The sequence below is a fragment of the Mobula hypostoma genome, chromosome 12 (genome assembly GCF_963921235.1).
Source record: "Mobula hypostoma chromosome 12, sMobHyp1.1, whole genome shotgun sequence".
Taxonomy (NCBI): Eukaryota; Metazoa; Chordata; class Chondrichthyes; order Myliobatiformes; family Myliobatidae; genus Mobula; species Mobula hypostoma.
Window position 1 is genome coordinate 117745999 of NC_086108.1, and position 13507 is coordinate 117759505.

A 13507-nucleotide genomic window follows, 5' to 3' on the forward strand; every position below is an offset into this window, starting at 1 on the left:
CCACCCTATCCGCTGTAAAAATGCTATTTCCTTTTCTCAGTTCCTTTGTCTCCGTTGCATTTGTTCCCAGGATGAGGCTTTCTTTTCCAGGACATCAGAGATGTTCTCCTTCTTCAAAGAATGGGGTTTCCCTTCCTCCGCCATTGACGCTGCCCTCATCTGCATCTTCTCCATTTCCTGAGTATCTGCTGTCATCCCATCTTCCCTCTGGCTTAATAGTGATAGAGTTTCTCTTGTCCATGAACCTCCACATCCAACACATCATTCCACAACTTCTGCCATCTCCAAAGAGATCCTACCTCCAAACACATCTTTACCTTCACCCACCCCACTTATTGTGGGAGTTTGCTGTGCATATTAGGTACTGTACACCCGCTCTCAGCCTACTTCAGATTCCAGGGTATTTGGTTGTTTGTGGGGTGCTGAAAGGCACATAGAACTGTGTTAATTTCTTCATGATTTTTGGATTTTCTCTTCTTCTCCCCCTCCCCTCCCCCTACCCCTCACCCTCACACCCTCACCCCCTCCCCTCTCCCCTCACCCTCACCATCTCACCCTCACCCCTCTCCCCTCACCCTCACCATCTCACCCTCATTCCCTCTCCCTCTTCCCCTCTCCCCTCTCCCTCTTCCCCTCTCCCTCTCCCCTCTCCCCTGTCCCTCTTTCCTTCCCTCCCTCATTATTTCCTGATCCCTCCTCTATATGTTTCACTCTCAATTACTCTCTCTCTTTGATTTTCCATTCATTGTTCCTGTCCCTTTCCTCTTTCTCCATTTCTAACTCTCCCTCTCTGCCCTCATTTCTTTTGTCTCTCTGTTTCTGCCCTTGTCTTTCTACTTCACCTCCTCCACTTGGAAGGTTGCTAATTTACGGCGAGTATTGCAGTAAGGTGGAGGATGCCATAAAGTGCTTGGATGAGATCAGTAAATCAAGACAAGATCTGCGGCTGAAACTTGAGGTAATGATCATGTTTAGTATTTTTGATAACAAAATTTATAAGTTAAATTCTTTTGTGGAAGATTACTATGACAACATTTTGTGTGCCACAGTCCTGAGGAGACACTGGATTACCTAGAGGAAGAGAGAGTTTAGAAGAAGCAAACAGAGGCGGTCGGCACACTTGGAGTGCCACAGTTCCCGTGGAAAAATTGGATTGCGCATAATTAGGCATTTGAAAAGGACCCTCAAGTTAAGTTTAAGTGAAGCAATCATAGTGTAAGCGGGATTCACAAAATGCTGGAGGAACTCTGCAGGCCAGGCGACAACACTTGCAAGGAGTACATCCAACTGCAGCTTCTGAGAGACCTGTTAAGGAGCTGGAGCAAGGACTGGATGAACTCTGGATCATTCAGCAGGCTGAAGGGTTGATATAGAAGATGTACAGGGAGATAGTTACACCCAAGGTGCAGGACAAAGATAACTGAGTGACAGTCAGGAGGGTGAAAGGGGATAGGAAGTCAGTGCAGAGTACCACTGAGGCAATTCCCCTCAATAGCAGTTATTGAGGCCTCCACTGGTCAGAGATGAGCATGGATATTGCATCCTAGCTGTCTAGGTACACAAGCCTGGGCAGTACGATATGGAGTGCAAGCTCCCCCTCTCTACGCAACTGATGAACCCAAAGGAATGGCAGATCAGAGACCATACAGTTTGGTTCCAGTTCTGGATTTTTCCCTCAGGGTTTACTCCCAAAGCCTTCTCTATGAGTGGGTATAGCCACAAGGCAGCAGAGGTTTGAGATCAGTTTTCCTTTTTCTAGATGAGCTGCTAACCATGTTGGCCAGAAGAAACTACAGCCTATAGTTAGTGGATTGGATGAAATCAAGGACAGGGATGCAGACAGACCAGTTGTCTTTGTGAATCCACATGCTTTTAATTTGAGACAATAGAAGTTACTTGTCAGTAGATACAGATTCTCTGTGCCTCATTGATCATTATTACAAGGGATGGTTTTTGTAACACACATCTGCCCAAAGCAACTGGTTTTAAGGCACCAGTAACACGCTTTTGCTCCTTCTCCTGTCAGTAGAAACAATTTTGCCAGGCTTAGTAGCTAAGCCACACGTGAAGGCCAGAAATGGACTTGGTTGTTACTCTTTGTGGCACATGCCTCTGGGATCATTTAATAGGTCATGGGAGCCTCTCCCCGTTACCGCCTCTGGCTATAACAGCTTTAAGGAACCGCTTTAGATATTGTTGGGGGGATGACTTAGCAGAGGAAAGCCACAGCAGTCATTTCTCTGACACTGAGTCTGGTTCTGTGGCTCAGAAGGGAAGAGGGGAAAAGAGGCAAGCTGTAGTGATAGGGGATTCATTGGTTAGGAGAACAGAAAGGAGGATCTGTCTATGAGAACAAGATCCCCAGATGCTTTCTGGCCTCTTGGGTGCCAGGACATCTCAGATTGAGTCCACAGATTTCTTCAGTGGCAGGCTGAGCAGCCAGGGGTCGTGGGCTCTGTAGGTGCCAATGACACGGGTAAGAAGAGTGACAAGGTCTGCAAAGTTCATGGGGTTAGGTGCTCAGTTAAAGGAGAGGACTTCCAAGACTGTGATCTCAGGATTGCTACCTGTGCCATGTGCTAGAGAGGCCAGAAAGAGGAAAATCATACGGTTTAACACATTGCTAAGGAGTTGGTGTAGGAGGGAGGGCATCAGATTTTTGAATAATTGGGCTCTCTTTCAGGGAATATTAATGTTCTGAGCAGCATATATTTCAATGCAAGAAGTATTGTAGGAAAGACAGATGAGCTTAGGGCATGGATCAGCATGTGGAATTATGACATCGTAACCAATAGTGAGACTTGTTTGCAGGAAGGGTATGACTGAATGCTAAATGTTCCAGGATTCTGTTGTTTCAGTCTTGATAGAGAGACAGGAATTAAAAGAGGAGCATGGCATTACTAGTCAGGGAAAATTTCACAGCAGTGCTCAGTCAGGACAGACTGGAGAACTCGTCTAGTGAGGCTTTATGGATGGAACTGAAGAATAAGAAAGGTATGACCGTATAAACGGAGTTATACCCAAAAGCCCGTGGCATTTAGAGGAGCAAAGTTGCAGAGAGATCGCAGACTGTTGCAATAAATATGTTATAGTAGTTATGGGAGATTTTAACATGCAGGTCAATTGGGAAAATCAGGTTGGTAAAGGATCTCAAGAGAGTGAATTTGTAGAATGTCTAACAGATGACTTTCTAAAACAGTTTGTCGTTGAGCCTACTAGGTGATCAGCTATACTGGATTGAGTGTTACCAGAGGTAACTAGGGAGTTTAAGGTAAAAGAACCTTTAGGAACCAGTGATCACAATATGATTGTGTTCAACCTGAAATTTGATAGGGAGAAAGTAAAGTCTGATGTAGCAGTATTTCAGTGGAGTAAGGGAAATTACAGTGGTATGAGAGAGGAGTTGGCCAAAGTAAATTGGAAGCAGCAGCTAGCAGGGATGTCAGCAGAGCAGCAATGGTGTGTGTTTCTGGGAAAAATGAGGAAGGTGCAGGACATGTATATTCCAAAAATGAAGAAATTTACTCAAATGGTAAAATAGTACAACCATGGGTGACAAGGGAAGTCAAAGCTATTGTAAAAGCAAAAGGAAGGGCATATAACAAAGCAAAAATTAGTGGGAAGACAGAGGATTGGGAAGTTTTTAAAAACCTACAGAGAGCAATTAAAAAATCATTAGAAGGGAAAAGATGAAATATGAAAGCAAGCTAGCAAATAATATCAAAAAGGATAGTAAAAGTTTGTTCAAGTATATTAAAAATGAAAGAAATGAGAGTGGATATAGGACCGCTAGAAAATGAGGCAGGAGAAATAATAACGGGGGACAAGGAGATGGCTGATGAACTAAATGAGTATTTTGCGTCATTCTTCACTGTGGAAGACACTAGCAGTATGCCTGATGTTGTAGTGTGTGAAGGAAGAGAAGTGAGTGCAGTTACTGTTACAAGGGAGAAGGTGCCCAAAAGGCTGAAAGACCTAAAGGTACATAAGCCACCCAGACCAGAGGAACTGCACCCTAGGGTTCTGAAAGAGGTAGCGTTAAAGATTGTGGTGGCATTAGAAATGATCTTTCAAAAATCATTGGACTCTGGCATTGTGCCAGAGGACAGGAAAATTGCAAATGTCACTCCACTCTTTAAGAAAGGAGGAAAGCAGCAGAAAGGAAATTATCAACCATCAGCCTGATCTTAGTGGTTGGGAAGATGTGGAGTCAGTTGTTAAGGATGAGGTGTTGGAGTACTTGATGATACAGTACAAGATAGTAGAAAGTCAACATGGTTTCCCTCAGGGAAAATCCAGTCTGATGAACCTGTTGGAATTCTTTGAAGAGGTTACAAGTAGGATAGATTAAGCAGTTGTAGTGGATGTTGTATATTTGGACTATCAAAAGTCCTTTGACGAGGTGCCACACATGAATCTGCTTACCAAGTTAAGAGCCCATGGTATTACAGGAAAGTTACTAACATGGTTAGAGTATTGGCTGATTGGTAGGAGGCAGAGAGTGGGAAATAAAAGGATTCTTTTCTGGTTGGCTACCAGTGACTAGCGGTGTTCCGCAGTGGTCGGTGTTGGGACCACTTCTTTTTATGCTGTATATAAATGATTTAGATGATGGGATAGATGGCTTTGTTGGCAAGTTTGCAGATGATACAAAGATTAGTTCAGGTAGTGTTGAGGAAACAGGTAGGATGCAGAAGGACTTAGACAGATTAGGAGAATAGGCAAGAAAGTGGCAAATGAAATACAATGTTGGAAACTGCATGGTCATTCACTTTGATAGTAAAAATAATTGTGCGGACTATTTTCTAAACGGGGAGAAAATCCAGGAATCTGAGATGCAAAGGGACTTGGGAGTCCTTGTGCAGAACACCCTGAAGGTTAACTTGCAGGTTGAGTTGGTGGTGAGGAAGGCATTCATTAGCATTCATTTCAAGAGGTTTAGAATACAACAGCAAGGAGATGATGCTGAGGCTTTATAAGACACTGGTGGGGCCTCACCTTGAGTATTGTGAACAGTTTTGGGCCCCTCATCTTAGAAAAGATGTGCTGGCATTGGAGAGGGTCCAGAGGAGGTTTACAAGGATGATTCCAGGAATGAAAGGGTTATCATTCAAGGAACATTTGATGGCTCTGGGTCTGTACTCGCAGGAATTCAGAAGGATGAGGGGGGATCTCAAATGTTTCGAATGTTGAAAGGCCTAGACAGAGTAGATGTGAAAAGGATGTTCCCCGCGGTGGGAGAGTCTAGGCAAGAGGGCACAGCCTCAGGATAGATGGGTGCCCTTTCAAAATAGATACGGAAAAATTTCTTTAGCCAAAGGGTGGTGAATTTGTGGAATGGAGGCCAGGTCGTTGGGTGTATTTAAGGCAGACATTGATAGTTTCTTGACTGGACATGGCATCAAAGGTTATGGGGAGAAGGCTAGAAAATGGGGTTGAAGAGGAAGAAAAAAAAGGATCAGGTATGATTGAATGGTGGAGCAGACTCGATGGGCCAGATGGCCTAATTCTGCTCTTATGTTTATGGTCTTACGGTCTAACGTAAGGTTGTAATAATAGGTGTTTTTAACTTTCCATATATCGTCTGGGATTCCCATACTATAAAGGGGCTGGATGAAACAGTGTTTGTCAATTACATTCAGGAAATTTTCCTTCATCAGTATATAGAAGTCCCAACTGGAGAGAGTGTGATACTAGATCTCCTATTAGGGAAATGAGACAAGGCAGGCAACAGAAGTTTGTGTAGGGGAACTTGTTGCATCTACGGATCATAATGCCATTAGTTTCAAGGTAATTATGGAACAGGATAGGTCTGGTCCATGGGTTGAAATTCTAAATTTGAGAAATGATCATTTTCATGGTATCAGAAATCATTTGACAAATGCAGATTGGGACAGATTGTTTTCTGGCAAGTGGAAAGCCTTCAAAAGTGGAATTAGACCATAAGACATAGGAGCAGAATTAGCAGAATGTGGCAACAAATTTTGAGAGTACAGAGTTTGTATGTCCTTATCAGAATAAACAGCAAGGATAAGGGGATTCTAGGACCAGAGGACACAGGCTCAGGATAGAGGGATATCCAATTAGAATGGAGATGAGGAAGAATTTGTTTAGTCAGAGAGTGGTGAATCTATGGAATTCATTGTGGAATCTGTGGAGGCCAAGTTACTGGGTATATTTAAGGCAGAGGTTGATATATTCTTGATTAGTCAGGGTATGAAGGGGAACAGGGAGAAGGCAGGAGGTTGGGGCTGACAGGGAAATGGATTAGCCATGATGAAATGGCAGAGCAGACCCAATGGGTCATATGCCCTAATTCTGCTTTTATATCTTAAGGTCTTATAATAAGTTTATGGAACCTTGGTTTTCAAGAGATACTGTGGCCCTAGTTAAGAAAAAGAAGGAGGTGCATTGCAGGTAAAGGCAAGTAGGAACAAATGAGGTTCTTGCGGTGTATAAGAAATGCAAGAGGACACTTAAAAAGGAAATCTGGAGGACTGAAAGAAGACATGAGGTTGCTCTAGCAGACAAAGAAAAGGAGAAAGCCAAGGGTTTCAACAGATATATTAGGAGCAAAAAGATAGCAAGAAACAAAAAACTTTTGTAAGTTATTCTAAGGGACTGGATATATAAGTATTTGGATAGACAGGGACTGATTAGAGATAGTCAACATGGCTTTATGTGTGGGAAGTCATGTCTAACCAACCTTATATATTTTTTGGAGGAAGTTACCGGGAAAGAGGATGAAAGTAAGGTTATAAATATTGTCTACATGGTCTTTAGCAAGGCCTTTGACGATATCCTCCATGGGTGTTTGTCAAGAAGGTTCAGTCACTTGGCATTGATGATGAGGTAGTAAATTGGATTAGACATCGGCTTTGCGGGAGAAGCCAGAGAGTGGTTGTAAATGGTAATTTCTCTGATTTCTCTGTGACTAGTGATGTGTCACAGACATCGGTGCTTGGTTTGTTGTTGTTTGCCATCTTTGTCTACGATCTGGATAATAATGTGGTAAACACAAAATAATCTGCAGATGCTGGGGTCAAAGCAACACTCACAACACGCTGGAGGAACTCAGCAGGTCGGGCAGCTTCTGTGGAAGCGTCGACTGATCGTTTCCATGGATGCTGCCCAACCTGCTGAGTTCCTTCAGTGTGTTGTGAGTGTTGATAATGTGGTAAACTGGATCGGCAAATTTGCAGATGATACCAAGATCGGGGGTGTGGTGGAGAGCGAGGAGGGCTATCATGTTTGCAGTGGGATCTGGACCAGCTGGCAAAATGGGCTGAGAAATGGCAGATGAAATTTAATAGAGGCAAGTGTGAGGTGTTGCACTTTAGGAGGACCAACCAGGGTAGGTATCACTTGATGAAGGATAGGGCACCGAGGAGTGCGGTAGAACAGAGGGATCTGGGAATACAGATCCATAATTCATTAAAATTGGTGTCACAGGTACATGGGGTCGTAATGGAAGCTTTGGCTCATTGGCCTTCATAAATCAATCAAGAGTTGAGATGTTGAAATTGTATAAGAATTTAGTGAGGCCTAATTGGTCTAGTTTTGGTCACCTAACTGCAGGAAAGATGTAAATAAGATTGAAAAAGCATAGAGAAAATTTACAAGGATTTGCTAGGACTTGAAACCTGAGTTATAGGGAAAAATGGAATTGACTTACACTTTATTCCCTAAAGCATAAGAGATTGAGGAGAGATTTGATAAGGGTATACAAAATTATGAGGGGTATAGATAGAGTAGATGGTTTTTCCAATGTTTGGGTGAGACTACAACCAGAGGTCATGGTTTAAGGGTGAAAGGTGGAATGTTTCAGGGGAACATGAGGAGAAAGTTCTTCTTTCAGAGAGAGGTGAGAGCATTGAATGAGTTGCAAGCGCAAATGATGATTGCGGAGTTGACTTGAACGTGTAAGAGAAATTTGGATAGGTACATGGGTGCGAGGGGTGTGGAGGGCTGTAGTCCAGGTGCAGGTTGATGGGACTAAGCAGATTAATGGTTTGGCACAGACTAGATGGGCTGAAAGGCCTGTTACTGTGCTGTAGTGTTGAATGAAAAAAAAATAAGCCGTGCAATTCAATAGGATTTATTTACTGTAGCCAGTGATTCATCATTCAGCATGGTTGCCCGCCGCAGTTTTTCTCTCTATAGTATGGATTCAGAAGCAGCTGATGGATTCCACAATAACATTTCACAACCCAGAAATTTATATCAGATAGCATGATTTCAGATCAGACATTAAAAAGTAATTTAGAATCACAAAATCTCAACATCAATATTCCACAACATGGGTCATCTGCATGTCAATATTTCACAAACTAGACAGGATATGCCAGAGTTGAATTTCACTCGGTGTAAATGGTGTGACTGACGAACGAGTTTTTAAATCACTCAGTGTGATTTCACCATCTAGTCAATAAATAGCTGAGAGGCTAATCTCACAATTCAAACCACATATGTCTTTCTGGTTTCTGTCCATCACAGCATAAACTCACAGTAAAAAGGCTCATATTCCACAGGGTAGCCTCACAGTTCACATATTACTGCCACACAAAGAGGTATTACAACCCAGACACCAGCATGTGACAGGCATTAATACCTCTGCAACTAGTCCCTCAAATGCTTATTTCACTGTCCATCTGCACTACATTCTGCCCACTGATTGTTACTTATCCTCCCTGGGGATGTTTGCTATATTGATGTTGTTGTTGTGCAGGAATATGCAAGGCGAGCCAACAATGGGAAGTTCACCTTGAGAGATCTGTTGGTGGTGCCCATGCAAAGAGTTCTCAAGTACCACCTCCTGCTTCAGGTAAGTTACAGAATGGCCACCCAACCAATGTGCAGACTGCTTGCATACCGATGCACCAACCATTCAATGTCCCACATACCCACGCACCGTCACACTCACCGTCTCACACACCCGTGCACATCCCCATTCACCATCCCAAACACTCATGTGCTGACATGCTCACTGTCTATAAGACCAGAAGATATAGGAGCAGAATTTGGCCTTTCAGCCCATCAAGACTGCTCTGGCATTCCATCATGGCTGATCCCAGATACCACTGAACTCTATACACCTGCCTTCTGGCCATATCCTTTGATGCCGTGACTGATTAGGAAACAATCAACTTCTGCCTTAAATATACCCAAGGACTTGGCCTCTGCTGCAGTCTGTGGCAGAGCATTCCACAGATTCACTACTCACGGGCTAAAAAAATTCCTCCTTATCTCTGTTCTAAAAGGTCACCCCTCAATTTTGAGGCCGTGCCCTCCAGTTCTGCAAACCCCCACCATAGGAAACATTCTCTCCACATCCACCTTACCTAATCCTTTCAACATTCAGTAGTACTCCATCACCTCATCCTTAACAATTGACTCTAACATCTTCCCAACCACTGAGGTCAGGCTAACCGGTCTATAATTTCCTTTCTGCTGCCTTCCTCCTTTCTTTGAGTGGAGTGATATTTGCAATTTTCCAGTCCTCTGGCACCACGTCAGAGTCCAATGATTTTTGAAAGATCATTTCTAATGCCACCACAATCTCTAACACTACCCCTTTCCAAACCCCCATATTTGATCTTTTCCCTTCTTATAGCTTTTTAGTTGCCTTTTGTTGGATTTTAAATGCTTGCCAATCATCCAAATTTCCACTCACTTTTGCTACCTTTCCTTGGCTTTTATGCAGTCCTTAACTTTCTTTGTCAGCCATGGTGCCCACCTCTCCCTTTGGAGAACAACTTCTCCTGTGGGACATATCTATCCTGTGCCTTGTGAACTATTCCCAAAAACTTTAGTCGCCTCTGCTATGCCATCATCCCCACATGTATCCCCCTCCAATCCACCTGGGTAAACTCCTCTCTCATGCCTCTGTAATTCCCTTTATTTCATTGCGATACTGATGCATATGACTTACGTTTCTCCCCCTCAAACTGCAGTATGAATTCAATCATATTATGATCACTCTCTCCTTAGAGTTTCTTTAACCAAGTAGGCTCAAGCCAAGCTGCTTTAAAAGGCCATCTCATAGGCATTCACAAACTCCCTCTCCTGCAATCCTACACCAACCTGATTTTCTCAATCCCCTTACATATTGAAGTTCCCCATTACAATTTTATCATTACCCTTATAGAACATAGAACACAGAAATCTACAGCACATTACAGGTCCTTGTGCCTACAATGTTGTGCCGACCATGTAACCTATTCTAGAAACTGCCTAGTATTACCCTACCACATGGCTCTATGTTTTTCTAAACTCCATGTACCTATCTAACAGAATCTGTTGTGTCCGCATCCACCACCGTCGCCAGCAGTGCATTCCACGCACTGACCACTCTCTGTGTGAAAAAATTGCCCCTGACTTTCCCTCTGTACCTACCTAGAAGTACCTTAAAACTATGCCCTCTTACATGCTTTTTCCAGCTGTCCTTGCAAGCTCAATTCAAAAATAATTTCAATTCAATTCAATCCCATATCTTGGCTACTATATGGAGGCCAATATATGATTCCCATAATGGCTTTTTCACCCCTGCAATTTCTTAACTCCACCCACAGAGATTCAACATTCTCTGACCTTATGTCACCTCTTTCTATAGATGTAATTCCATCTCTTACCAACAGAGCCACACCACAGCCTATGCCTTCCTCCCTGACCTTTCAATATAAAGTATATGTTAAGCTCCCAACTTTCAGCCATGACTCAGTGATGCCCACAACGTCATACCTACCAATCTTTAATTGCGTACACCTTATTTCGAATGCTACTCATCTTCAGTGCTACATTCTTTGCCTTTTGAATTTTGCTCTGTCTACATTTGTACCCAATCACTGGCCTGTCCTCCCTTACCTTTGTGTTACACCCATCATCTACTTGTAAACCTGCTGGCTCATCCTCAGCTCTATCATCCTGGTTTCCATATCCCTGCCATATCAGTTTAAATCAATCCCAAAAGCTCTAGTAAATCTGCCTGCAAGAATATTGGTCCTCCTCGGATTCAAGTGCAACCCGTCCCTTTTGTACAGGTCCTACCTGCCCCAGAAAAAGCCAGTTATCCAGAAATCTGAATCCCCACTCTGTGCTCCAATTCCTCAGCCACGCATTTATCTGCCACCTCATTCTTTTCCTATCCTCACTGTCACATGCCACAGGCAGCAATCCCAGCATTACTGCCCTTGAGGTCCTGCTTCTCAGCTTCCTTCCTAATACCATATATTCTTTTTTCAGGATCTCCTCCCTTTTTATTCCTTTGACATTGGTACCAATGTGTACCATGACTTCTGCCTGCTCCACCCCACCTTTTCAGGATATTGTAGATGCATCCTGAAAGATTTTTGCCACTGGTACCTGGGAGGCAAACTACTCTCCATGATTCCTTTTTGCATCCACAGGGTCACCTATGTGTCCCCCTGACTATAGAGTCCCCTCTTGCTGCTGCCTCCTCTTGAGTTCCCTATCCTTGTGAGCCACAGGGCCAGATTCAGTGCCAGAGACACGGGCACTGTTGCTTTCCCCAGGTAGGTCGATCTCCCCCCCACCCCAACAGTACTCAAAATGGAATACTTATTGTTGAGGGGGATGGCCACAGGAGTACTCTCCACTATCTGATGTTCTCCCTTCCCTCTCCTGACAGTCATCCATTTACCTGACTCCTTGGGTATCCTTAGGGTCACTACCTGCCTGTAACTCCTGTCTATCACCGTTTCCCTTTCCCTAACGAGCTGCAGCTCCAGTTCCCTAACATGGTCCCTAAGCAGCTGCATCTCAATTCACCTGGTGCAGCTGTGGCCATTGGGGAGGGTGGTAGTCTCCTGGAAATCCCACATCTGACACCTAGAACAGAACACTGGCTCTGTAGACATGCCCCCTATTTTCTCAAGAGTTAAGTTAGAAAAAGAAATAAGAAGTAAGAAATGAACTTCTTACCTTGCCTTCGCCTGTTCTCACCGAAGCCTTGTTGAGCCAAAGCCCCATTACTCTGACTCAGACTACTCCGATAATGACTGCTCCACTAGATGGTACCCCTCTTTTACAGAGTCTGGGCTTTTTAGGCTCTTCACTGGACTTGTGTGGGAACACTTTGTTGCATCTATGCAGTAGTCCAATCAATGACTTCTGTCGAAAACGCCTTTGCTTGATCTGCGCATGGAATATTTCTGTTGCGTCTGCACAGTATTCCAATCAACAAAGCAATGTTCTATGTAGCAAACAAAAGCACAGGCAGAGCAGAGGCCTGTACAGATGCCTGTGGCTGCTTGCTGGATTTGCAGAAAGTGACTGGAGACAAGAGAAGTTGTTCATGGTTAAATAGCATCTACGGAGAGAGAAATCAGCAAGTGTCTAGACTAGGGGTTTCCCTTCCTGGGGTCCATTAATGGTGTTGGTCCATAACATAAAAAAGGTTGGGAATACCTGGTCTAGACTCTTCATCCAAGGTTCTACGCTCTGTACAGAGAATCTTCTTGGTCAGCTTGTTTCTGGTGCATTAAGAAAGATGGCATTACTAAATGTAATAGGTAGAACAGATGAGGAGAATCAGTGGATGTGATGTACATAGAACACAGATCAATACAAACCCTTTGCACAACGTATTAAAACTACTCCACAATCAATCTAATGCTTCTCTCCTGCACAGCTCAACCCTCTATATTTACAATTATATGCCCATCTAAGTCTCTTAAATGCCTTTATTGTCTCATTTTCTACCTGACAGTACGTTCCAGGCACCAACCGCTCTCTGTTTTAAAAAAAACACCTTTGACCTATCCCCTGAAACTTTCTCCACTCATCTTACTCACCTTAAACAGAAGTCTTCTGGTGGCCATTGCCACCTTAGGAAATAGTCTCTTGCCTCTCGTAATCTTATATGCCTCTATCAAGACACCCTTCATCCTCCTTCGCTCTAGAGAGAAAGGTCCTAGCTTGCTCAGCCTGTCCTCATATGACATGCTCTCTACTCCAGGCAGCGTCTTGGTAAATCTCTGCGCCCGCTCTAAAGCTTCCACATCGTTTTTATAATGAGGCCACCAGAACTGAACAGAATATTCCAAGTGTGGTCTAACCAGAGTTTTAAAGAGCTGCAACATTACCTTGTGGATCTTGAACTCAATACCTCAACCAATGAAGAACAACACACCATATCCCTTTTTAACCGTGCTATCAACTTGTACTTTGAGGAATCTATGAATTGGACCCCAAGATCCCTCTGTTTTTCCACGCTGGTAAAAATCTATCCATTAACATTGTACTCTGTCTTCAAGTTCAACTTGCAGAAGGATTAGGCCACAGGTGTATGATTGGATCAAGTTGAAACACATGGTGTAATATTTTGTCATAGATTGAAAACTCGTTGAATGGAAATAAAAACAACAGGAATTCTGCAGATGCTGGAAATTCAAGCAACACACATCAAAATTGCTGGTGAACGCAGCAGGCCAGGCAGCATCTCTAGGAAGAGGTACAGTCGACGTTTCAGGCCGAGACCCTTCGTCAG

The 13507-nt window shown here is 43.5% G+C and overlaps 1 protein-coding gene across 3 annotated transcripts in view; it reads left to right on the forward strand.

Annotated features, from left to right (window-relative positions):
- LOC134355083 (guanine nucleotide exchange factor VAV3) overlaps positions 1-13507 on the forward strand; it is a 398893-nt gene that overhangs the window by 146106 nt on the left and 239280 nt on the right. For all 3 annotated transcript variants that reach the window (XM_063064827.1, XM_063064829.1, XM_063064828.1), the window contains 2 exons: positions 859-958; positions 8729-8824. In XM_063064827.1, the coding sequence (XP_062920897.1) occupies positions 859-958; positions 8729-8824 (196 nt within the window). The remainder of the gene's footprint in view (positions 1-858; positions 959-8728; positions 8825-13507) is intronic.